The sequence below is a fragment of the Mugil cephalus genome, chromosome 21 (assembly GCF_022458985.1).
Source record: "Mugil cephalus isolate CIBA_MC_2020 chromosome 21, CIBA_Mcephalus_1.1, whole genome shotgun sequence".
Classification (NCBI taxonomy): domain Eukaryota; kingdom Metazoa; phylum Chordata; class Actinopteri; order Mugiliformes; family Mugilidae; genus Mugil; species Mugil cephalus.
In genome coordinates, this window is record NC_061790.1 from 20,698,017 (window position 1) to 20,725,262 (window position 27,246).

Consider the following 27,246-nt stretch of genomic DNA (forward strand, 5'->3'; position numbering starts at 1 on the left):
GATAAATCAGTCCTTTGGGTATCTGAAATATTCAATAAATCCAACCTTGACAAAAAATCCACCATATCTTACTTAAGTGAAGGATTAAATTGTGAGGTATATAACTGCTTGTAAGATGCTTTGAATGTGTCATTAATTATTGTACTATCATAGTGGAGAAGACCAAATGAATTTCTAACACAAGGGATTAGGTTTGTTAGGTTGGATTTGTAAAGAATATCGATTTTTCTGCCTTCTTCGTTAATACACCTTATAAAGCACACTTTACACGTATCTCTTTCCTTAGATCTTCAGATGGTGATGAGTTATGTTTAATGATGTTTTATGGAATCCAATAAAACAAAATATCATAGTGGCAGTAATAACTAGACTTGGTGTTTCTTTTTTGTAAACAGCGTCTTTCTTTTTAAAAGGTACAAAACAGAGACGAACAGATAAATTAACAAACAACAATGAAAAAATGATCAATGGGGGTCGCACACTCCCACTGATCCATCCCATTCTCATCTCATGCCTTGGATCCACTGAAAGCGTCTGTGGTGCGTACGCGTTTCAGCGTGTCACCCCCTTTGTCGCCGCGCCATACCCTGCCACACCAGACAGGGGCACCCTTGTCGGCCATCTTGCCTGCAGTTTGGTGCCTCCAATGGTGCCTCTCTATTTATGACGCGCTCGTGACGCGCCGTAAAAACCCTCTATTATGGTTTTGTTTCACACCCGGAAGTACCGCACGCTCGCTTTTGCGCTCTCCTCTCTGCCGCCTTCTTCTGGCAGACAGGAGTTTAACTTCTTCCTCTATATTGGCAGCATAATTTCATTAACCACTGAGTGAGCAGTCACTTGGATTGAAGGTAAACGGGCTTGCCTAATTCTTTTTCGCGGAGCCGTGGGCGAAGGCTGAGCGGATCCGCTGCCATCCCATCCGCCGTCAGTCAGTGACATTGACACAGTAGGTAGGTAGTGTTGTGCTGCTGCTGCTGTTGGTGCTGTGCACAAACAAGTTCGTGCTCCGGAGCGCTCCCCCCGCAGTTCCCCAAGCCCTCAGCTACAATGAGCGAACATTTCAGCCTGTCAGACTGCGACGTTATCGGCTTCGACCTGGACCACACGCTCTGCCGCTACCATCTGAAGGAGACCTCCAGGGTATGTGTGTGTGTGTGTGTGTGTGTGTGTGTGTGTGTGTGTGTGTGTGTGTGTGTGTGTGTGTGTGTGCGTGCGTGTGCATAGTGCGCTGCTAGCTCCGATACACAACCATAGGGTGGCCAGCATCACATCTGGATTAAAAATAGATGGCGCCGCCAAAGCGCTCAGCTGGCACACTCGTGGTTGCCACCTGTAATATATTGATACATGGTGAAAAGGCATGTTAGTGCGATCGGTGGTTTTAGGATGTGGTTTAGAGATGTGTTCAAGGTGATGCGATGCTCCCGGTGCTGCAATCATTCTGCGTGAGTCACTAGGTTGGACGTCTGCGAAGACGCGCATACATACAAGTCTCTAAGTCTCCTCTGAGACCTCGAGGCAGAAAGCGGATTCTGGTGTCATATTATATGAACTGCTGTGGTTTAGGGCTGAAGTAACTGCAGACTCTCGGGGTATTGCTGTACTCCGTGACACTGAGAGATAAATAACAAATCAATGACTGCAGTTTACTAGGCCTGGAGTTCATTTATGCTTCCTCTTGTCAATGTTATAGAGATGCCTCCTAACAATGTCAGTGCTGTAGGCTGGGATATGGAATCCCTAAACCAAAGACTACTGCTTTATGGAACACATTCAGTCTTGACGATGAAGATGCTGTCAACACATATTGCAAAATGAGCATTCTTAATTAATGGAGATGATTTTTGTCCAGTTATGAGCAATTACCAGTTCCATGCTCTTCGTAAAACACAGATATAAATCAGTCCAAATATCAATCTCTATTTTTAATATTTTGTATATTAACAGTAGATTAAATGATGAGTTGTAATGTCTGTATAGATGATTCATAATTAAACTGAAGTCTGCAGTGACCCTCATACTTCTATTTTGAAGCATCCTTAGGAAATAGTTTTAGTTTGTGAGACTATATCAAGCAGCGTGAGTCTAATTGGTTTTTCAGACCTATTGTACGCTGCTGCCAAACACTATGACAACATATACACACAGTTAAAGAATGCTGAATGAACATAGTGTATCATTTAGCACCTGAACTAAACATCCCAAACACTTAAGTTTGTGTAGACAACTCATAAGAGTATAAGTAAGTGTTATTTGCCATATAACTTAAAAACATGCTAAAGGGTCAGATTTGTAGCTTGTTCTCTTGTCATCGGTGATGTCGTAATGCAGACTTAAAGCCACTGAAAGCTATTAAACTCAGCTGTGTCCTGTTTTTGATTTATATAAAACCTGTGTATTCTTGATGTTGTTTGGCACATATTGTAGCTGAATTGTTTTTGTATTAATGCGACTCATTCCATCATTGCATTGATGTGCTCTATGCCTTAACAGCTAATCTATGAAAGCTTTGCCCGGTATTTGGTGGAGCATAAAGCATATGACAAGGACCTGATGAACCTAACTCCTGCCACTTGGGATTTCTGGTGAGTCAGCAACAGCTTATACAGAAACTGACAGAAACAGATAGAATGAGAAGCCCATGATCAGTCGGAGATTTAAAAGCTCTATTTATCTCCCTTTCAATTACCTCAACCCACCCCTCTCTTTTTGAGTCTCTGTATGCTATTATTTTCTTCACCACAATTTGCAATAATTTGAGTGCAATAACCTTATGTGCAATAAGCTACTGTGTATTTTTAGTGTATATATTTAGTAATAATGTATATAAATAATTATTATATCTAATACTTAGGTAAGATGGCTTGATCCTTTATGAGAAGAATTTCAGTTTTCAACAGTTTTTATTTTCTTACCTTTAGTACAGAACAGTTCAAAACAATGAAAACATATTACTGAGTACACTACTGCTCCAGGCACACTTGATTAAATACTTAATCCTGCATAATGTTATTCTGCTTCGATAGAACCCAAAGCAAGTGTTTTACCATTTATTTAATTGAACTACAATTATATATAGTATGCCAGACAACAAATACTGCCACTTTTCATTCTGTTTTATTAACTTCTTGACTTTTGTGTCCAGCTTTAAAGGCTTAGTGGTGGATCTTGAAGACGGAAACCTTGTGAAGTTGGCTGAGGATGGAACTGTCTTGCGGTAAGCTCTTGCTTCATGAAAGTCTCATTCTACTGACAGAACTTGAGATCACAGATTTTTTTTTCCGCTTTCTTGGTTAGAGCAACACATGGGACCACTGACCTCAGCACAGAGGAAATCCTCAAACATTATGGCCCAAAAAGAGAATGGAAGCACTTCAACAGTCTCAGTACTTCCTTCACCAGATCTGGTATGAGGTTTACATTATTCTGTACTGTATGCTGTTGATTCTTATGAAGGACATTGTATATTTTCTGCAATTTAAATCCTCCTGGTTAACTTGTTTTTTTTTTTTTGATTGCTGGTTTATGTTCATCTTTATAGCAAAATATTATTTCTATGACAACTACTTTGATCTTCCTGGGGCCCTCCTCTGTGGAAGAGTTGTGGACATGTTGCACAAGGTAACATTTGATCAAATACTTTATGGCTTCATTAATGGTTGATATTTTCATGGGAATAAAACACCTACTGAAACATGTCTTTTTTTTTTCTTTTTTTTTTACAGCAAGGTAATGAGGTGAATTCTGACTTTTGGAAAGACATGGTGGCTGCCATTGACCACAACTACAACACATCTGCATTCAAAGGTAAGGTTTTAATTCCAAAGCAGCACACATATTAGTTTATTGGTTGGACGAATAACACATACTAAATACACAGAGAATGTTTTTCTTTTCAAAGAAGAATTTTTATTCTGTGTTTTGGTCAGTAAGTGGTACATAACTTAACACATCCAATGGGACATAGTTGTTTGAACAAAAAAAAAAAAAAATGCAGTTTGAATTTCTCATTCTATGTTGTTTTGCTGGTCACAGTGCTTGTGAGAATCTGCTGATCTCTAATAACATATAGTACAACAGTTTTGTGTGTCTTGTGTATGTATATTACAGGAAAATTCTTAAACAACAGACACTGATAAAACAAACACAAATAAAAGACATGCTGTAAATGTTACAGGTAGCTGTAGAGCACCACTTAAGATATCTTCCAATATTGTTTCACGCCTCTTAAAACTACAAAGCGACACACATGGTGAATTAGGGAAAGGGGTCAATTTGAACTATAAAACTTTAATCAAACATTAAGATCTTTCTCTCTGCTGAACTCCTCAACGTTGAAGAATGTTGAGGAGTTGATTGAGCAGTTAATCTTGTGAAACATACAACCATTTTATTATATATTTCTTTAATCTACAATCTCAATTTTGACTTCTGTAAACTGATCTATTTCTCTGAGTAATTCAATGTTTCATAAGATTTTGAGGTTTATTTGGATTTATGAAATCACGTTGAGGCAATCAAGAACCCAGAGAAGGAGCAGTGAACATTATCTGCAGCAAAAATACCGTTACTCTCCTCATCGGGGACCTGGACAAACACTCTGTCACCTGCATGCAGCATAAGGACAGCACTGCCTGACATCTGATCCAGAAATCCCTTGTTGTACTCATCATAGGTGAAAACAAGTGGCTCCTCATTTTTGTAGAGAGCCACCAAAGCATTGGCACCATTGACATGCATATGATAGCTGAAATAGTAGAGACCTGGGATCTGGCAGGTAAATACACCACTGTGGGGATCATAATGATTCTCACCATTGTACAGAACCTGGTTGAACTGAATAGGGATTGCAGCTGGGGGGTAGGCAGTGGTCAGCACAGCACTAAATGCGGACATAGGAGCCTTTATCATCTCATGAGGCATCACAACTTCATGGGACTTAATTGGCATGCTCTTCTCATGGTGGTAGATCACCTCTCCTGGTGGGCCTGGTGGACCTGGAGGACCAGCAGGGCCTGGGAGACCATCATGACCTCTGGCACCTGGAATTCCTGGGGGACCCTGGGGGCCAGAAATTCCCTTTGCTGTTAGGCCAGCTGGGCCAGGGGGGCCTGGATGACCTGGATGGCCTTTGAGTCCCTGAGGACCTGCTGGACCAGGGGGGCCAACGGGTCCCATTGGTCCTGGTCTTCCACTCTCACCACTTTTACCCGGGGCTCCTGGAGGGCCAGTATGACCCTTTAGTCCTTGGGCACCATTTGCACCTGGGAGTCCCGGGGTACCAGGGTGACCTTGAACACCCTTTGGACCCTGAGCACCGTTATGACCTGGAAGTCCTGGAGGACCTACTGCTCCAGGGGTACCTGGTTTTCCAGTGAAACCCTGAGCTCCTTGATCACCTTTGGTTCCTCTTGGGCCAGGTGCACCTACCATTCCAATGTCGCCTTTCGGTCCCACTGGGCCTCCTTCACCTTGAAATCCTCTTGCTCCCTGTGGACCAGCTGGACCAATAGGACCAGGAGCACCTGGCTGGCCAGTGTATCCCGTCGGGCCTGGCTCTCCTTTCTGACCGGTGGTTCCTGGAGTACCAGGAGCTCCTCTGCTACCTGGTATTCCAGGTTCACCTGTTTTGCCAACACCTGGCATACCAGGGGAGCCTGGCTGACCAGCAGGACCCTGTGGACCCTTAGCCCCCATAGGTCCAGGCAGACCTGGGGTACCATTCTGACCTGGTTTTCCTGGTGCTCCTGTGCCTGGAGCCCCAGTGTGACCCTTCGGTCCTGGAATTCCCATTGGGCCAGGAGAACCATCTCTTCCTGGCGCACCAGATTTTCCGGGTTCTCCAGGATAGCCTGGGGTTCCAGGTTTACCAACTCCAGGTTTGCCAGGCATGCCAGATGGGCCCATTGGTCCAACTGCGCCTGGTGGTCCTTGAACTCCAGGAACTCCAATGCCTCTCTCTCCTTTGGCACCAGGAAGGCCAGGAATACCAGGATGTCCCTTCAGACCAGGCTCTCCTCTTGGGCCCATTGCCCCAGGGATGCCAGATGGTCCAGGTTTTCCAACAGAAGACAGCCCAGCGGGTCCGGGGATTCCAGGTGTACCAGGTGCACCTCTGGGACCCATTGCTCCACTTGGGCCAGGTGCCCCTCTCTCACCAGGCAGGCCATTAGCACCTGGTTTTCCAGGGGCACCAGGGGCACCAGGTTTACCAGCTTGAGTGTAGCCAGGGGGTCCAGGAGGTCCTGGTGGGCCCTGTGGTCCAGTATGTCCTACACCACTTTTTCCTGGAGCTCCGGGTGGACCCATTGGTCCTGGCTCACCTGGAGGGCCTGGGGGACCTTGTTCACCTGCAACAGCTTAAGGAACACAAAAAACAGAGATTGAATTATTCAGTTAATGCACATGGTTATATCACTTAGTTCAGATGTGATTTGTTGCACTGAATCGTAACTTGTAATGAAAAAATGTTTTATAATTTGTTCTACCCAAGGATATAAGAAATGGAAACTTAGTTTATATGTTCAAGTAGTGAAAGATCTTGGGCCTCTTAAGTGTTTTATGTAAGATACATTCTTGGTCCTTTGGTATTCTACTCCATTATACCACAAACTGACTTATATTATTGTATTGCTCCCCGTAATTGTGGAGTGGGTTGTGTGGACACCACTCCTTTCTTTTTAGAGTATTCTTCACAGTGCCACTGTTCTTAGGTAATGTTTTCACCATGCTTATGTCTGCTAGCTTGACACCCAACACACAACATCATGTGTATTGTCATTTGATTTGCCCACACTACTGCGCCCTACCCTACTACTGCATACCCTTTAATTATCTGCACTGCCCATGGCAGTGAATGGAGAGTTATTGGTTTACAAGTTTGATGCTCTTCCTACCAATGGCATGGACTTTATGGGCAAGATGAAATGAGTGCATGTAATGCCCTAACCTGACACATAATGTAATTTTTCGTTAAGGTGGATAGGTTTCCTTACTAATGTGTATATATATATTACTTAAGTCAAGACCAGATTGGCTATGTCCTATAAAACAAAAATAATTTTTTTCTGCTCTGCTGTGTTTCCAGTCCGCCCTGTTTCCACTCTCTTTATACAACATTTTCGATTTTGCCAAGTAATGCATTGTTATTAATTACTACTTGTACTTTAGTTTAGTTCTTGAACCCAGAATTAAAACCTAAAGATACTATTTATTTTATTTATTGACAATAGAGCTGATGTTGACTTTGATATTTACAACTTCGCCTATTTCTAAACTTTTATATAGGCTCCATTTAGACATTGCAATAAATGCAGAATATAATATATCTGCACTTTAACATCAAAAGATTTTTTGAGAATGTTTAAGTGTCTTTATCTTTGTAATGTGCACAAACAATACCTGTGGCAAGTGCTATGTCACCGCATTCTTCTGAACACCATACTCTGGATGCATGTCAGAGAAAAAAATCCAGCAGAGCTTGTCTGTCTTTTGAAATGGTGTTTGGAGAAAAAAATGCTTTGACAGGTCTGTCATTTCCCTGCCACATAAGGGCTGTCTCTGAAAACCCACAGGGGATATTTGTGCCTGAAGTGGACCTTATGGTTGCCAGCAACACCACAAACTGAAGGTGTTGATAGTGGTCACAGAGGCCGTCCCAGGATCTGAACTTCCTGTGGTCTGTAAACACTGTTATGCTTAGACGTGCTCAGTTTTGGTTACTTTAGTAGCTAGTAGTAAGTAGTAGTTAGTTTGCCACTCATTATTTTTTATATTGGAAAAAATGTGCCCCCCTCTATACAGTTTAAACAGAAACCCCAGTAAAGTTTGCTGTGGTTTGTTAAATGAACTGTTTATGTGAGTATTTCTGTGCAGCCTCTGTTGTTTCAGTGTTTTTCAGTTGTTTTCTTTGATCTTAATATTACAAGGCAGTTTGTTAGGGCGTGCTTACAACATAGTAACAGCATCTGTTTTGGAGATTTGTCAAATTAGTGCTTTCATTGTCTATTTCTATATTTATTGTAAGGCACACAATGATACCAGAACCCTTTATAATATCAAAAATTCAGTTCTACTACTGAATGCAACATTTGAATCCTTTTTAGTAGGGCTACAAGATATAGCATTAGACATCACAGTTACATCAGTTACAGCTTTCTTTATTTTGCCTTAATTTATCCAGAGGACAAGTACTCTTTTACAGCTATACCACACCTCGCAGTATATACACTATATATACAATATATACACACAGCAGTGCAGTGAACCTGTTTGATGGGACTTAATGATCAAAGGCAGTGCTGTGCAGGCCTCACTTATATATGTGACACAGTTTTAGGATGTGTGAAAGGTCAGAGTATTTGGTTTGATAATGATGATGAGGATAATGACCTTGAATTTGTAACTAAATTGTCTTTGAGTAATGAACAAGAGTACTGTTTTTGCAAGGTTTATGCAGGTTAGCATAATTTTAAGTTCAGTGATTAAACTTATGGTCTTAATTTCATTTGATAACTCAACTGACAGCCACTTTTGCCTAAAAACTTTTTGTTTGGGAAATTAAACGTAATTGTAGGCTAATCATTTTTTGAATAGTGGCGGTTTATATCTTTATAGCAGTGTTTTAGAAATGCAACTTTGGTTTGTTGTTGCTGTTGTTTGCTCATATCTAAAACATCTCAGGTGCTGTTTGTCTAGCTTTTCATCATTCCCATTTTTAATTAAAATGTCCGGAACATTCATAACATCCCAAAATACCACAAAAGCATCAGGTATTTAACAGTCTAAGTTTCCTGGATATGCTTTAATTGCTGAACAAAAATCTGATGGATAATGGAGATGATGCATACTGAAACTTGTTACTTATTGTTGCCAGCAGCAATTTTAAATGAACAATGTGCTTGACTGGAGTTTAATTATTATACTAAAGATGACAAGATACATCTTCTGCACTGTTTTCTATTCATGCTTTTTCCCCTCCCACTGAATTTTATCCATTAAGTTATCTGCAACAATTCCCCCCACCCCTGTCACAGTACAAAAGCATTAAACAAAATAGATGCAATAAGACGTATGTGACTCACTGTGACTTTTTACGGGGTATGGAGTCTTGGCCACTTTTGGCACATGGTAGTATCTCTCAGGTGTTGCCTCTGCCAGAGCTATGAGGACGAAGAGAAGGCTTGTTACCCTCAAGTCCATCTTGTGAAGGTAAACCTGCGAAAAGAAAAAAACACAACAATTTATGAGAATGCACACTGTTGCTCAGTTTCCTTAATACTTTTTAATAAACTGGCCATGTCATACTCATCATTCCTAGTTTCAAAAAAAAAAAGTAAATAAATGTAAATCAACAGTCACAACCAGAAATATAAACTCAGCCATAGCACATGGCTCATTACACTTAAAATCACCAATGTAACCAGATACTGTCTGTAGCTGTCCGCAAATCCATTCATGCAGTACTAGCCTGAAACCAGACAAAAAAACCTTACCGTGAAGGTTTACTCCTCCAGAGAAACAGTGGGGGAGTTGGGAGGCTGCTGTCCTGGCGCTCGTATATCCTTAGTTGTGAAGTCTGACTGTCTGAGCGGCAGCTGCTGCTTCCCAAGGCACTGGGCTGATGGTATTTATACCAAGTCACTCTCAAGCATCATTGAGGATCTACCTCACTTAGAAGGCCCTCCCTGCTCTGATGTCATCTTTAATGATGGGTGCCATGTCCTCAGGAGGCCCGTCACTTGAGGGTGAAGGTCCACCCTCACCTCCCTGTCTACTCTCCTTACATCTGTCCTTTTAGACATTTTCATAGTTAGTTGATTTGTCTCATTGATGTGATCAGTAGTTAAAGCTGTGTCAGGCGGTTACACAGACCTTACACATCCCATTTCATAAATCACACATTTGACATCTCATTTTACATTTTTTTTTAATGATGAAGCATTTGCTTCCTTCTTCATTTTCCTTCTTTAAAAAACCCCAAAGTTATTGACTTAGCAGCTTGTGACAGGATATTTTTCTGGAAAAGTAAAGACTGTACAAGTCTCACAATATTTTCCTCCAGTCTGAAGACTGCACTATTGAGGCTGTGGCAGCCTGCTAGACAACCATTTTCATTCAGTTTTGGTGAAATTTAAAATCTGAAATGGGACATTTTATTTCTTGTCAGCCAACAGTTTCTGGGTTTGAAGGCCATAGTAGTGTGAACTAATTTAGACACATTATTGAATTTGATTTTTGTTGAAGTTTAGATTTCATTTAGAAACTATTCTCTGAGCACCTGTATGTCTGTGACTTATATTTGTGATATTTGTTGATGCACAGCCACAGTGCAACTTTAAGACAGCAGGAGGCAGAAGTGAGGTTTATTTCAAAGATGCTTATCCATTCCACTACTCAGAGGGTTGTAGTTATTGTACTGTTAGCTTGTGTTATCTATCTGTCTGTCTGTTCATCTATCTATCTGTCTGTTCATCTATTTGTCTGTCTGTCTGTCATGTTGGTATACAGTATATCTGATTAGATAAAGGCAGTAAATTTAAATAAATACAGACACTTGAGGTCACTAAATGCAAGAGTGTACAGTATACATACAGTATGTGTCAGATCTGAGGATTTCAAGCAACTTCCAGATGTCGCCTGGAATAGGACAGTAGGACTCCAGTCTAATATAAGAAAATATGGTGTATAAGAAATATATTCCATGTTTCCATGGATACGGCCATGAATACAGTTTTTGAGTGAGTGAGATTGTACATGGTCTACCATTATAATTATACATTAACACAATTTGTCAGTGCGCATTTTTATTTTTACATTTATCTTATTAATGCACACTTCTATATGCACAATCTGTACAGTTCCTTCTCTTTTTATGTATTTAGTACAGATTTAGAGAATCTGATATTTTGGACTCTACTTTGAGCAAGTATTATATACAGTCCCAAATCAATCCAATCTCAGACTGATATCATCATATTGTAATCCTTTCAAATTTTACGTGACTGTAGATTGACATTTGTCATAATTCTATGCAGGTTCATTCAGAGAATATAAACATTGCAGTAGTCATTGGTGGGACGTTCATGTGTAACCTCTTAAAATCACTAAGGCTTGCAATGTGAATGTAGCCAAAGAGTCTTGATTGGTCCTGCCACTGTGTAATATAGAGTATCTCTATGGTTTTCCTTCCCTTTGACTGTATCATTTAGGCTACCAACCTCTCGCCAGCCACAGATGAATGCTCAGAGAACCATGGGCATCTTTAGTAAACTCTTCGAATGAAATGACAGAGTAATGTGGGGGTGGAGTTGACATTTAACAGCTTTCTAAGTTGCAGATATGGCATTGCACCTTACCATGAAAGTGGCTCTAACCGCAATGAGGCATGGCTGCTTTTTATTTCAACTGGATTTTTTTCTTTTCTTTTTTTAGTGTGACAGAATTAATACCCACCCATCTAAATCTGGCATCTGTGAGGTTTAATGTAAACAGCTACTTAGATTCACATGCTGTTTCTGGGTAGGTCTGTGTAGTGTATGGCAAAAAAAAGCAGTCATAGAGCGTAAACATGCAATTCCGAGGGGAGATAAACTGTGTGAAGAGGCTTTCTGACACAGCACATTCTCTTTTTTTCAGACCCTTCCTGATGGTTGGTATTCCTGGGAAGGGTCTGCTGTAACCATTGTTTTTTCCCCACCAAATGTGATGCCATTTTCTTCAAAAATGACATTTATGATCAAGCTATACAGTGGTGGAAAAAAGTTTTCGGACACCACATGCAAATATTGCATTAAGAATTAATGCAAAATTGATTAATGATTAATTAGATCTTCAAGTGCAATTTCACATTTTGTCGTTGTTCTTCGTACAGACACGAAGCACAAAAGGACATTTTTGTCTCTGGCTTTATATAGACATAAAGCCAAAGAGAAGGCAGAGACAAAAATGGCTATAACAAAGAACCTAACGCATAAAACTCGCCTAAAGATACAGATTCTAAGCCAGGAAGGGTACAGCTGCAGAAAGATCGCCAGGAAGTGCAGATACAGTCCTCCAGCAGTTGGAAACACTCTGCAGAAATACAGACAAACCAACAGCAACAGGTTTGGAAGACAAACCAAGATCTGGGTGTTCAAGGGTTTCTTCAGCAAGAAATGATGACATCCTGATGCTCATGTGCAGGGAAAAATGTTGAATGACATCACAGGAGCTCCAACAGCAGTGGTCAAACCAAACTGGTGTCTATAGTTCCATCCGCACTGTACGTGGCCGACTTTTAGATCATGGCTTAAAGTCCTACAAGGCCGTCAAGAAGCCCCTGATCAATGAGAGACAGAGGTTAGTCCAGGATTGGAAGAAGATTCTGTGGTCAGATGAGATAGATAGATAGATAGATAGATAGATAGATAGATAGATAGATAGATAGATAGATAGATAGATAGATCTTTATTGTCATTGTCACGAGTACAACGAAATTAAAAGTGCCATCAGCCAGTGCATATGCATAATAATAAAAATAAAAAGACAAATAAAAAATAAATAAATAAATAAACAAACAAAACTAATAAATAAGAACAGCCACATTCTCACACATCACATCATTCATATTGATTGAGGGTTTTGATTGCATTGAGTTTTGTTATTGCTGTTGGGTAAAAACTGTCTCTGAGACGGTTAGTTCTTGTTCTTATTGCTCTGTATCGTCTGCCTGAAGGCAGCAATGCAAACAGAGAGTGTCCGGGGTGAGAAGTGTCCTTTGTGATGTGTTGTGCTTTTTTGAGACAGCGGTCGCTGTGCAAGTCCTTCAGTGAGGGGAGAGGGCAGCCAATGATTTTTTGGGCTGTATTCACGACCCTTTGGAGAGCTTTCCTTTGAGCCACAGTGCTGCTGTTGTACCATACACAGATGCAGTAAGTCAGTATGCTCTCTATGGAGCACTTGTAAAAGGACACCAGCAGTTTCTCCTTGATATTGTTCTTCCTGAGAACCCTCAGGAAGTACAGTCTTTGCTGGGCCTTTTTTATCAGCTCAAAGGTGTTTGCGTTCCATGTGAGGCCCTGTTCAATGTGGACCCCCAGGAAACGGAAGTCAGCTACCCTCTCCACACATTTTCCCCCGATGGTCAGTGGTGTAATGTCCGTTTTTTTCCTCCTGTAGTCTATTATGAGTTCTTTTGTCTTTGAGTTGTTGAGGAGCAGATTGTTCTCCCTGCACCACACTGACAGCCACTCCACCTCATCTCTGTAGGCGGACTCGTCGCCTCCTGAGATGAGCCCCACCACTGTGGTGTCATCAGCAAACTTGATGATGGTGTTGCTGTGGTGGGCAGAGGTGCAGTCGTATGTGTACAGACAATAGAGCAGGGGGCTCAGCACACAGCCCTGTGGAGAGCCAGTACTAAGGCTGAGGGCAGTGGATGTATGTTTTCCCACCCTAACTCTCTGCTGTCGGTTGGTCAGGAAGCTCAGAATCCACATGCAGGTGGAGTGAGGGAGACCCAGGTCCCCCAATTTGTCCACCAGTCTGTGAGGGAGAATAGTATTAAAAGCAGAGCTGTAGTCCACAAAGAGCATCCGCACATAGCTCCCCTGCTGCTCCAGATGTGACAGAGCAGCATGGAGGGCTGTGGTCACGGCGTCTTCTGTGGATCTGTTAGCTCTGTAGGCAAACTGATGGGGGTCAGAGCCAGGAGGGAGAAGTGCTGTGATGTGACCCCGGACCAGTTTTTCAAAACACTTCGTCACCACAGGGGTTAGTGCCACTGGCCGGTAATCGTTGAGGCAAGAAATGTGTGGTTTCTTGGGTATGGGGACTATGGTGGAAGATTTCAGGCAGGATGGGACTGTAGACAGGGCTAGGGACTGGTTGAAGATCCTGGTAAAGACCCCAGCCAGCTGATCGGCGCAGTCTTTCAGGACACGTCCAGGGACGCCATCAGGTCCAGCAGCCTTCCTTGGGTTGACGGCCCGCAGTGTGCGCCTCACCTCGTGTTCCTCTACAACGAGGAGTATGGTGTTGTGGGTCGCTTGATGTAGTGTGGCTGCCTGTGTTGGTTTCACCTCAAAGCGGGCAAAGAAGAGGTTCAGCTCCTCTGCCAGCGTGGCGTTGTCTTCCGCAGCTGCGAGGTTGGTCCTGTAGTTGGTGAGATGCTGGATTCCCTGCCACACCTGCCTGCTGTTGTTGCTGTCAAGATAGCCCTCTATCCTCCTCCTGTAGTCAGACTTAGCCATTCTGATGCCTCTCTTCAGGTTAGCTCGGGCTGTGCTGTAGACGGTCCAGTCCCCAGACCTGAAGGCGGTGTTCCTGGTCTTTAGCAGTTGTTGGACCTCCCGAGTCATCCAGGGCTTCTGGTTTGGGAAGACCCGGATGCGTTTATCCACAGCTACAGTGTCTATACAGTTCTTGATGTAGCACAGTACACTGTCTGTAAAAACCTCCAAGTCCTGATGTTCAAAAACATCCCAGTTTGTCCTGTCGAAACAGTCCTGCAGCTGCTGTGTCGCATCCTCGGGCCAGGATTTGATGGTTTTGGTGATGGTTGGAGCAGTTTTCCTGAGGGGGGCATAAGCAGGAATTAAATGCAGGGACAAGTGATCGGACTGACCCAGGTGTGGGAGTGGTCTAGCCCTGTAGCCTAGCTTGATGTTGGAGTAGACTTTGTCCAGGGTGTTAGCCTCTCTTGTAGCACACTTTACATGCTGGTGGAATTTGGGGAGCGCTGTCTGAGTCCAGGGATGCACGAGTGCTGCTGGTGTTGGTCATCTCACTGTCTATGATGATGCATTGAACTCTGCCAAGTATTGTGCCATTGTTGAAACCCACATGCTCCCTTCTGTATGCGCCCTGTTCTGTTCAAGGTCAAAACTGGATGTTTCAACAAGAATATGCCCCATGCCACACATCCAGAGCCAGTAGGAATTGACTGCAGGAGCACAGTATCCAAGACTTAGAGTAGCCAGCTCAATCCCCAGACATGAGCCCCATTTAAAATCTGTGGCCTGTTATTACTGGCATGTTTCAAAGTGACCCAAAGAATTTAGAAGAAATAAAAGTAGTAATTCAAGAAGAATGGGTCTTTTACCCTTCGGCAGTGTGAAAGGCTGGTGGGGAACATGCCAGCCAGGATTAGAGCTCTACTGTGTGCTAATGGGAGGAGTACTAAATATTAATTTGATTATGTAATGGTTTATATATTTGTTTGTGTCCGTCTAATACAGCCACACCTTTTGTGTTTCATGATAATATTTGAGGTTTTTAAAATATTAAGGGTGTCCGAAAACTTTTTTCCATCACTGTATATGTGTCTTTAAATGTTTCTGAAGAAATGAACTTTGCATCCTGGTCACCCATTGAGATCACCGATGGCCATGCATTATTCCTTTCTTTCAGGCTTTCCTAGGGTTGATCATTTGCCATGCCATTGTCAAGGAGCCAGTCAAATTCTAAATCTGAAACCTCTAGATAATATTTTGACCCTTGCCAAATATTGAATAGAATATCATTGGTTTATACGTGTCTCAGGCTTTTAATATAAAAGCCAAAGGATTCTGATTTTAATGATTTAAAGTACAGATTTTCTCATTTGAATTTTCTTTTACACCTTTTACACCTTACACGTATTTACCCAGAGTTTTGAGATTTGAGGATGCCCTGCAGCCCAAGAGAGAGACAAAAAAAGAAAATAATCACAGATTCATGTCTCTAAGCCAGCAAGGAAGAGTGGAAAGCAGGAGCTAAAGATAGTGCTTGAGCTGGGAAGCGATGGTGGCTCAGATTTAACGTTTTAATAAACCAAGTATGCCACTAACAGGCACTTAGAGCTTTATGAATGGAATGACTGAAGCTGGACCTCCTGGCTGAATGTTGGCTGCAATTACAGAGATCTGAAAAACAGAAATCATGGTTGGAAGCTTGACCAACCTGAGGCTTACTGTGAATCAGAATAGAAACCAAAGCATTCACTGCATCTTTCTGGATTTTGTTTTTCTTTTTTCATTCAGGCTCATTCTTAACCAAGTCATTATGAAATTATGGAAAGGTTGGTCTCATTTGGAACTAAAATGAAAGCCAGAGACATTGGACTCAGTGGTTACCAAATCAAATTTGGCTCTCATTTTAGGATTTATTTTAGGCTCAGGTAATGGTTTACTTTAAAGTCAGTGATCTTAATCAAAGCTGAATGAGTGCTATAATGAACTGTACTTTTCATTCTTATTGTACCTCCCAGTTCCGCTTATATTCACTTTTTTCAGGAGTGGTATTGTAATCAGTCGATCCCAGCAGCTGAAGAAAATCCTTTCTGAATCTAACATCAAGGTTTATGAACCAATATGGCATGTTTCGTCTTGCCTGGGTTGGATACTGTGGAAGCCATAAACCAGTGAATGACAGAACTGTAGCTGCAGCTCCAGCAAGAAGACTGCTGAAAAGTCCTGTGATATTCTTCCAGTTTTACTTTGTGAAGTGACATCTTGCTTACTGGAAACAAGTCTGTGCGATAATGTAATTCTATATGCTTCTATGAATGGTCATTGTAAAGTCTTTAGTATCAAGTGCTATAGTTTCTGGCTGGGAACTGTGCATCAAAATCCACTGAAGCTCAGGATGAAAATGTCACTTTTTACTGCAGCAGAGTTTCAGCCATCACTCCCAGACTCCTGTTGTTTCTGTTGCATCAGAAGTTTGTAATTATAATAGCACATCCCACCACACATCCATTCCCCCGGTCCTCCCATGTCACTGCACAGCAGATTCAGGCATGCTGCTAACTCACTGTAGAGGTGGTGTTAGTGGTGAGAAAAGGTGTCAGGATGCCAAACCCAATGCCTTAAAAAGCTCCAATACTATTATGTTTATGTTTTTGTGGAAGGAGCGCCAGTGTTTACCAAATTACGCAGGGCTCAAAGTAATTATGGTGCAGAAAGACAAAAATGGAAAGAAAAGAGCATCGACGGTTGGCAACTCGTGCAAACATCATAGGAAAACATGTTTAAGCCTTTATTATTGTTATATTTTTTATTTTCTGAGACAGCCAAATATGTGAGAGAAAAATAATTTAGTCTGTAGTTGAATGGTGCAGTCATACCGTCCATTCATTCTTTAATTTTTTCCCCTCCTCTTTGATTTTTTTGACTGAATAATTGATTATCTCAAGGAGATGTCTTCTTGATTGATTAATTAATTAATTAATGGATAGTACTTATATGTTCTAGTTTTGGTCAACATTTTCCATTTTGAGATGTGAACAACTTCACAGTTTTCTTTAAAAGCATCTTCTCAAACCTACTGACTTCACAGTTGGTTAGAATAGTTGATTGTCTTTTCTGGGGGGACTCTGTTGATTAAACACCACAGCAATTGCTTCATTCACTAGCAGTACATCCAAAGAGGGATACACTTTATACTTGTGGTTTTGGGGCCAAATATGAGTTTTCCTGGGTCAGTATACAGGTGCGTTCATTTTTTTTTCACCGATGTGATCATTGCAATTTGCATTTTTCAAACTTGCAGCAATAGAAACTCTTCACCGGTTGGATTTTCATTTACTCTCAATGAACTGCACTGTTTTAAGAGCTCTTTATGGTATTGTGAACCTTGTGTTTATCAGCCCTGGTGGCCTATGTCCTAAATATAGTGCAATTTGTGTGGATTTCCCTTGTTGAGCTGTTCTCATAGCTCAGGTCAGTTGTTGTTTTTGTCGGTTTAGGCTTTATTTTAGGTGTTGGGCTGGGAAGTATCCCTGAGAACCATTCTTAGCATAGTGGGAAGAATGTGTAAGGACGTTGAGAAGCCCTTGGCTCTTTTTTCCACCTCCAGTCCAAAGAAACGCAGCATCCCTCAGTAGAAAAGAATAATGAGCAAGTCACACATAGTATTTATCCCACAAGAAGTATAAATATTGCTGGTTTTATTTTCTCCACAGCTGATGAATAGATTGCACAAAATGACTATTTGAGCATAGTAGTAGCTATTATATCCATTATAGTTGCTTAAATGAGACTTAAAATGTACTCACAGAATAAATATACTATGGGTAAAATTATCTGAATCGTGTTTTCTTTTAGGGCATCACAGAGAAGGCAACATCTGGATTTTGGAGCGAAGTGTCAGATTTCTGTTTTATCATGTTTGTTGGGAAATATTTCAAATACTTCCATACGCCCTCCGTAGCTTTTGGCTATGGTCAGTTAACAGTATAAGTAATGAGAACAACATCAAAGGATCTGTTGTTTACAGGGGAACTTGAGAAAGAACATTGTGAGACTGGAGGAATGGTACAAAGCCACAGTGTTGAACTTTGCAACTCCTCCGAAAATGTTGGGCAGTATAACTCTATGCTGTCAATGCAATTTTGTGTAGAAGTGGAAGAAAAATTAAAGAATCAGGAATGGCCAAAATGTTAAATTACTGGTACTAAGATCAAGGGGAAGACTAAAGGGTTTAGTATGCTTCAAACAAACTGTGTTGTCCGAACATCACCCTGGTCTCCATCACCCTGCTTCCCGGATCTCTCTCCAAGAACTCTGCATTTATTGCGTATTTTTGTAGTCTCACTGCGATGGATTTCACATACTACATAATAACAAGAAAACTTGTTTTTATTCTTCGCTGTTAATATGGTAAATATGGTTAAAAAAAATTCTGTTTTTTTTTTAGTTTCCCATGGAACAGAGAAATGGGTACTGTATATATTTACTTCTGTAACGTGGCTCTATGTTTTACTATATTACTTGAAGTTTGATACAATTCTACATTTTCTACAAGTGTTGTTGAAATGTGCCTGGGAGCACAAAACAACTAATACTTTGCTGGCAATTAGCAAGACATCCAACATGGAGTACTGTTATCAACAGCTGACAAGCCAACTAGCTTGATGAATGTTGCCGTAGCTGCTCACAAACTAGACCCACAGGTTAGTAAGTATATCACCTTATTCTTTTGATTCAATAGACATTTGTGTACTTTCTATTAAACAGTTATTGTTCGATCATTTGTTGAAAGCTGGTCATGAAGGGTTTCATTTAGTGTATCAAACATTTGGTTGCCTATGAAACCGTAATGACCACTGGTTAGGTGACCTTAGCCTGCCCTTCTATACAGTATAATTACTGGCAGGTCATTAAAGCCACATTCTCTTTTGAGAAAGAATAAACAAATGTGGCTGCTGCTGTGAGTGATTGGGAGTAGTAAAAGTGACAGATTTTTACACTGAACTTTTTAAAACCTCTGCATTTTGGCTTTGTTTGAAATGTACTAGTAGTACAATGTGCAGTATGCATTTGTGTCATCCAGCTGCTAGTTTGAAAGACACGAGGATCTACCGAGTTAGGTGGAGCAACTAACGTAAGGTAATGCTTAATTTTCTCAGTAAAATAGGAGGCGAGCCTTGGCAGAGGGACATGTCCACTGGTTTTTATGGTAATCCAGCAAATCCAAAATAAGACGGCTTTAAAGTCAGCAGTTTCATTTGAAACATGGCATTAAGCTGCAAAAATATCTAAATGCGCTCATCAAATCTACCACGTCTCCGACCGCTCATTCACCTCAGCATCCACTGCTGAGGTTGTTTAGCTCCACATAGAGTAATTGTTTGTGAGCGCTCTACGTCTGATAGACTGGCTGCTTTCTAGATGTGCAGGCTACATTTAACCATAAAGTGTACTGTTTGATTCTCTTCCTCCTCCTAAAATCCCTGCTGTTTAAACAAACTGCTTTTCTAGAAGAACTAATCAATTCTATATTCTTATATACCCTTAAACTGTTTGGTTGTAGTCAGTATCTACAATAGTTTGTAACTTAGATGTGCATAGCTATCATAGTTTTGTCACAGTTGGTGTTTTTATATACTTCAGACACCCACTGCTTAGCTGACCTTCTGAAGGAGTGACCCTGTGCACGTGTCATTCATATATTGACATAGCAACTGTATCCATGTTTTTAAGACATCATAAAGATTTAAGTTAGACGATGAAGTCATCCATGCCACAAGCCTTTGGCCTAAATTAGTCTGCAAAATGGCAAGTTGAGTTAATTCAATGCCTTTCTTGCATTTTAAATGTTCACACCACACATTCTCAAATACATGAACCATTCTCTGTAAGGGAGAGATAAACAATACATTTTTGGCAGAATCTGAAATCTTCCAAGCTGCTTTGTCTCATATTCTCTTCCACACACCGCCTTAAATGGCTAGAGTTGTAAATGTCATTGTTTTAATGTCATTTGTTGTGTTATCTCATCAAATCTACCTAGGAGAGAAATCCATCTCAGCTGTTTGAGTTGCAGAAAACATATGATAAAAAGCAGCATGGTGGTGTGTACCCCAATACGAAGAATCTAATTTGAATTTAATTTGACTGTAGATGAAAATGCCTGCCGACTACAGGAGTTTAATAAATGATTCTGATTGTGACATCGAGCTGCATTATGCATTTAAAGAGAATCTTTAAGTGTCTCTATATTCTTCCCTGTGCAATTACTCTCTGCAAATCCTACACATAGCTGCATGCCGCTTTGCCAACCACCAATCAAATATAAAGAAGAAGAAGAAAATTTGGGGAGACGCTGTCAACATGTGGTGTCAGTTTTTCAGTCAGTCAGAAGTGTGGTTCAAGTATCTGTCTACAGTACAGCACAAGCCTGGGAGCCAGCCCATCTTCCCCTCCCTACCCACAGGATTTTTGTGGCAGAAAGTTGGTCTGGGGTCGCTCCGCTGAGAAAGGATTATGAGTATGAGTTGACAGACAGAAGAGTAACAGTTTATTATTATTAACAGTTTAGTCATACACTAAATTGAGTGATGTGGAGTTGAGGGAGTTTTGCTCAGCTAAATAAACCTTCTTTTGTGTATTAGGTAAAAGTCTGAAATGGAATTAATGTTGCTATGATGAGTAAATGTTAATGTTAATTGGTTAATCAGACAAATAACAAATAACCCTCAACAACACAGGCAAATAGATATGTCTGGATATCCATTAAGTACTCTTTTTTCATCCATGTGAGCAGCAAAGGCAGCAAACTGAAGTTCTATAATAGTTTTCTGTGTCTTTTGGTTGTTGAAAAACTGAAAGAAGAGGCAAACAGCGTTTATATCATGTCTTGTTGAACAGAAAGACACTGAGGTTCGAGAGAAGTTGTGCTTGTGCATCCTGGCTGCTAGCAGCTCTCCTTCTCTCTCTCTCTCTCTCTCCTCACCTCTTTGCACTGCCTAAGTGAGTGTAGAACAATGCACGATGAGAGACTAGTTGTTGAGGTTGAGACCCACAAAGACAACAAAAGTATTGCCTGGTGACACATAGTTCTGCAGATTGACTGTGTGTGAAGTGTAAGTAGTAGGGATGGGTATCGCTACTGATTTCTTGTATCAACTCTGACTCACAAGGTCCCATTTCAGTTTAAATTTAAAAGTGACAACAGATGAGATCATATCTGTTAAATAGAAAACAGACTGTGCAGATTGGAAACTCGGTGTCGCCTTACCTCAGCTTCTCAACCCCAAGGTTCCATTCTCGGACTCATTCTATTTAGTCTCTATGTAAATGACCTACCTAAAGTTTGCCCAAATGTTAAAATGTAACTTTATGCTGATGATACAGTACTATATGTCCATGCAAAAACAAAACAAGAAGCTGCTGTAAAATTACCAGCAGCTCTGGCACCTGTATTGTATTGGTTAATCAATCTTGTTTGAACATTAACACTGGAGATACTGTTTACATATTCTTCTTTCGTCCGTCAGCACAGGCTGATCAACCATCTGTAGCAGTTAATGGAGAGAGACTTGATATAGTAGAAGAGTTTAAATATCTTGAAGTGGTCTTTGACACAAACATATCATTTAAATCACATGTTAAAAAATCACAAATACCATTAAATTCAATCTATCAAACTTCTATCATATAAGACCATTTCGCACCTCCAAACCAGCTGAAGTATGTATGCATGCCATGATATTTTCGCACATCCTGGACACATGCAAAAGAAAATACAGTAAAACCTATGAAGTCTCAAGGCGGTTAAAATTTTAGACAGGGAACCTCTTCACTTTCATTATTGTAATGTCCTAAAAAAGTATAAAATTCTTGATCTAGACAGCTATCAAATCTTTATGAATGTCTGTCTCATTTTGTCTGTCTCGGTACTGTAATGCACCAAGGCGTAGAACTAAATTCTCTCAAGTGGTCTTATCTGCAACAAGTTACCACCACACATCCGAAACGGTGACAACTACTTAAAAAAAAAAAAAAAAACTCAAACACTGGTAAAAAACAAATCAGACATGTACTCATCTCATTTTGTACTACCACTTATCCTCACAAGGGTTGCAGGGGTTGCTGGAGCCTATCCCAGCTGTCATCAGGTGAGAGGCGGTGTACACCTTGGATAGGTTGCCAGTCTCAGACATGTACTCACATAGCCTAAATGGTTTTGTTAATCTCATGCATACCCTCTGGGTTCTTGGTCTTTATGTTTTTTGTTTGTTTGTTTGTTTGTTTTTGTAATTGTGGGTGAAATGTTTTGTCATAACATTGTTTTGATATTCTCTGTCTGTGTCTTTTTTGGTTTGTTTTGACATTATCTATCTGTGTCTGGTTCTGCAATTGTCCATTGTATGATTGTTGTTTTAAAGTCTTCTCTGTCTGTGTTGTGTACCTACCTTGGGATTACAACTGAAAATTAGCATTTGTGCTAAGTCGGATGCATTTACACTTATCACTAAAGCATCAATGTTGATTAATGTGCATTGTCCCAATTCAGTAAACTAATAATAATAATAATAAATAATAATAATAATAATAACAATAATGATAATATTGGATACCCTATCCCACAAGTTCAAATGTTTATTTCATGACTTGATGGAATCTGTTATACATGCTGTTTTTAAAAATTCTCAATGACTGTGTTAAACAGCCTTTTTCCAGCAAGCTCTTTTGCTCGCCTTCCTCCCTCCTGAGAATGAGCTCCTGCTACCCCTCCCCTGTCCTCCGGGAGATAGAGTATAGTACGTATGTTAGAAGAGATTCTTACACAAAAACAAAGTAAGCTGTACCAGTTAATAGACATAATCTAAATGGGATAGCCTACTGTAGCAAACGGTAGCACACATAGAAAACAGAAAACTTACTTTTACGACTTAACACCAGAAGGTTAACATACATTATTCTGGGAAATTTTTTGTGAGCTTTACAGCTGAGCACAGAATAAATTACATGCCAGGGCTGCTTCACTGTTGATGTGTTGCTTGCTTGTTGATGCCTGCTGAAACAAAATATCGCTTCGCTAGAATCACTGCTGTCTGAAGCCATGTAGGGACCCTAGACTGACATGGTAGAGCGATCTAGTTACATCACAAATGAGTCAAAATATAAACTGAATAACTCGCTGAATGGCCCATTTTCACCCTCAGAACACTCATAACAAACTAACTGCATGGCTTTTCATAAGTTTTTCTGAGTGGGCAGACATGCCACACATCCTATTAAATCTAGAGAACCTCAAAAAATGAGATTTTCATCTTATGTCCCCTCCACAATATTTGACCTTTTGTTGATATATAATTTGTGCGACTTATGTCAAATAAATCCTATAATGTCATCATACATTATAAATCCAATCAGCTTTTAGGCCTGACGGCTCTCTTAGGGTTGAAAATTCTGTTGTTGTTTTGCATCTCCCTTTGAATAATTTGGAATTATTTTCAGCCTCACGAAAACAAGACGATACAGGAAACGGCATGAAAATTGATTCAATGATTATATGAATCAATGTCAATTTTAATTGGAAAATCTTTGTTCACACATGTGTTGCCACTATGGAATGTGATGCTTCCTATCAGGGGCCTAAGGTGGTATCAACAAGAAGTGACAATTTATTTTTTCTGTAATTTGAGTAAACCACCGCTTCAATCCCTAGATGTGATGTGTGCAGTATCAAGCCAGCATTGTACACCGTCCTTGATGACAGGATGGAGTTAGATGTATGTCTGTTTACAGTCCGCTGTTAACATACAGTATGTGTCCAGGAAAGAAACATTTACCTTCACCCCTCCTGTCACAGTCTCTGGAGACAGAGCTAGATGTAAACACCACTAAGCCGCAACTACCATCTAAGTGCTAGTTGTCTCCTGTTAAGATCAGTGCCAGCCTATTTCCATGTATAAAATTATCTGTTTGGTATTTGAGTCCCTTTGTCAGTCACAACCAATGTACACATTTGTTCAGCTGTGAAGCCATCACCCATCAGGGTGGAGCAGTACACTGTTATGTCTGACTTTCTAAATGACGTTGCTGTGGCGCCTGTGCTTTGATCTTGTCCCTTGTTTGCTCTCAGATAAGCTAAATATGTGTTTTGCATGCAACAATAACAGTCAAAGGACTTTCTGCACTATATTGAATAAACAACACACTCCTGAAGAAATGGTAGTTTTTGTCAGTTCTGAGAACTAAATGGAACCTAGAGTTGCTCCTCTGGAATGTCTTATAACTTGCATTTTCTCATAATACAGTGTATTTTGCAAGAATTACACTGCTACAGAGAGATATGCCACTCATGGTGTCCAAACAGAAAATATTTACTCATGACATTAATGTCAGACAGCAACAGAATGAATAGCTTTGCTCTGTTAGAGTTGTAAAAAAGAAACATCATCATAAAAACTCAACTGTGCAGTAACACTTGGAGTCTGATGAAAGTTTGGTCCTGCAAACCCACTTGACTGGTATTAATGTTGTGCACAACGAAAAGAATATGTGTTTATTGAGTTTTGGTTGTGCTGACCTACAGTGGGGCAAAACCGACATAAAACCATATTCATTTTTGTTATAGTAGTCTCTCTACATTCATAGGGGGTCAACCTTTATCACTACTCACAGATGAGACGAACATTTCTGTTCAGACCTGAATGATCCGATCACAGGTAGACAGCTTAAAGTATAGGTGTGAACACACACAAGTCTCATTGAGGATGCATGCTGAGATCCTGTTGTGTGATATAGAGCCTGTATTATCAATCCCGATGATCACCAGAAGAGCCTGAGGCACTCTTAATGCGCACGGAGAGCCTTGTAATAACCTTCATCCTTTTTAGTTGCCAACTAAAAAAAAAAAAATTATACAGTAATTAACCAACAAAATGATTGCATGTGCAGGGTGTAATGCATTTCATTATATATGTTTTCATGTTGATATATGTAAAGTAGCCATGTGCAGATAAGTAACTATGAGAGGTCGTTTGGGATATAATTTATATTTGCACTCACATTACATCATAGTCTCTTACAAACACTACTATAGTTACACACACATACTATCACACTCTCTCACAAACACTACTATAGTCACACACACTTTCTATGAAACTCTCTCACAAACACTACTATAGTCACACACACTTACTACTATAGTTACACACATGCAGACTATCATGCTCTCTCACAAACACTAGTATAGTCACGCATGAGATCCGCTCGGTTCTGAAGGGCTAAAAAACAGTTAGAACAAGGCGCTAATGAATACTCATGAATTTAGGTTATTCAGACACGCACAATATCAGCTTGTCCTCTATTTTGCCTTTCGTGCTGGGCTGTACACACGCTCTCTCAGCAGACGGCTAAAACAATCGTATGTAGTAAAAGGGGAATTTTGTACTGTTAAATTGTTTTCTACTGTTTAATTGTTTTATACTGTAATTAGTTTAGAAAAAACAGTTTATTTGCCTAAATATTTGTCCTGTATTTTATCAAAATCATAATCAATTAATTAAAGGCGAAATTACGAAATAATTCAGTTGACGTTTCAAGAAAGGTATCAGTGTCGGTGATACTAGCCCAGTATTTACTTGATATCGGATCAATACCAAAATTCCCAGTATCGCCGTTGACTATATACTATGGACAAACCATTGACCGGACAAACCCCTCTTGCCGTCACTCGTTGGATTCTGAATCTCAAAAATGAAGCCCGAAGTGGGCGGAGCCTGCGGTCGCCATGTTGGATGACCTTTTCTCTGCCCACACTCTGATACTCCAAATATGGATATGGGGGTCGTGTTGGAAGCTAAAGCAACCTGAACGTTGAAACCCGCCCACCCAACTCTGTGCTACCGTGTTAGCTTAGTCCATGGGCCAGACCGGATTTTGGTATCAGTCAAAGGGACGAAGGCTACCTATATTTTTTGGATAGATATATGTCTGTAGATAATTTTTTTGTATGATAGCCTTTCCAGGTGAGTAGCTAAATATTGGTTATCAGCTCATGAAGTTAACCACCCCCTAAGGAAAACTGTGTGTTAGACGCATGTGCATAATCTGTTTTACCCTCATGATTAGGACTTTTCTCAATGTTCAATAATATTGTGTTTGGTATCATTTTAAAGGGGACCTTCTAAGCTTCCATTTAAACCCAGTTGTGAACCTGTCTGATAAATATGGAGGTCACTGCAGCTCATCAAACCATCAAAAGCATACATTTTTTCACATTTTACGCCTAAACTATGTTCTTTCTTTTATTCCTGTAGGACATAGGAACATCAGAAACACAAAACACAAGTACCACAACATTCACCTGACTATAAGGTTTCAGAAAATATATAACATGCCCATATAATTTCATTGTGAGAATTCAAGATGGCGTCGGAGTCCATCTTTACCCATTTTTTAACTTTTGATCTTGACAACGCAGACGGTCATGTAATACCTCTTTTTGTATGTTTACAAGGGCGGGAAGTTCATTTCCAGGGTTATTTTTGAGATACAAAGTCAAATTCAAGGTCACTTGAAGGTCAAAGGTCAAATTTGGAATTATACTGTGCTCCGGTTAGAAGTAACCCCAGTCCACCACAACAGAAAGAAGCAGAGCCCAGGTAAATATCACTCCACCACTGCTGTTCTATCAATGATCACAACCAAAAACAAACAAACCAAGGTTTGTTTTACTTCTATGATTATTCTATCAACACATACATTCACTTCAATTACCGTATTTTCCGCACTATAAGGCGCACCTAAAATCCTCCAATTTTCTCAAAAGCTGACAGTGCGCCTTATAATCCGGTGCGCCTTATATATGGACCAATATTGAGCCACAACAGGTCTCGCAACTACAGTAAGCAGCCGCCGACTTCATTTTTTCCCCGTAGAAGAAGAAGTGCGCAATGCATGCTGGGATATATGACTGCGTGAGGCGTGCCGTTTCATTTCCATTTGTGTGTTTATGTAAAGACCCCAAAATGGCTCCTATTAA

General features: G+C 40.5%; 2 protein-coding genes across 2 annotated transcripts in view; one reads left to right on the forward strand and one right to left on the reverse strand.

The window, feature by feature from the left end:
* The first annotated feature begins 649 nt into the window (after positions 1-649).
* The window catches only part of nt5dc1 (5'-nucleotidase domain containing 1), a 65,044-nt gene continuing 38,447 nt past the window's right edge, over positions 650-27,246 (forward strand). Inside the window, exons 1-6 of the mRNA XM_047573370.1 lie at positions 650-1,143; positions 2,497-2,588; positions 3,149-3,220; positions 3,301-3,410; positions 3,545-3,624; positions 3,729-3,810. Coding sequence (XP_047429326.1) covers positions 1,051-1,143; positions 2,497-2,588; positions 3,149-3,220; positions 3,301-3,410; positions 3,545-3,624; positions 3,729-3,810 — 529 coding nt within the window. The 5' untranslated portion in view covers positions 650-1,050. The remainder of the gene's footprint in view (positions 1,144-2,496; positions 2,589-3,148; positions 3,221-3,300; positions 3,411-3,544; positions 3,625-3,728; positions 3,811-27,246) is intronic.
* On the reverse strand, positions 3,890-9,651 carry col10a1b (collagen, type X, alpha 1b). Its single transcript, XM_047573369.1, has 3 exons — positions 9,498-9,651; positions 9,087-9,219; positions 3,890-6,362 (listed from the first exon to the last, which is right to left on the reverse strand). The coding sequence occupies exons 2-3, from the start codon at positions 9,202-9,204 to the stop codon at positions 4,507-4,509; spliced, it is 1,974 nt and encodes a 657-aa protein (XP_047429325.1). The 5' UTR covers positions 9,205-9,219; positions 9,498-9,651; the 3' UTR covers positions 3,890-4,506.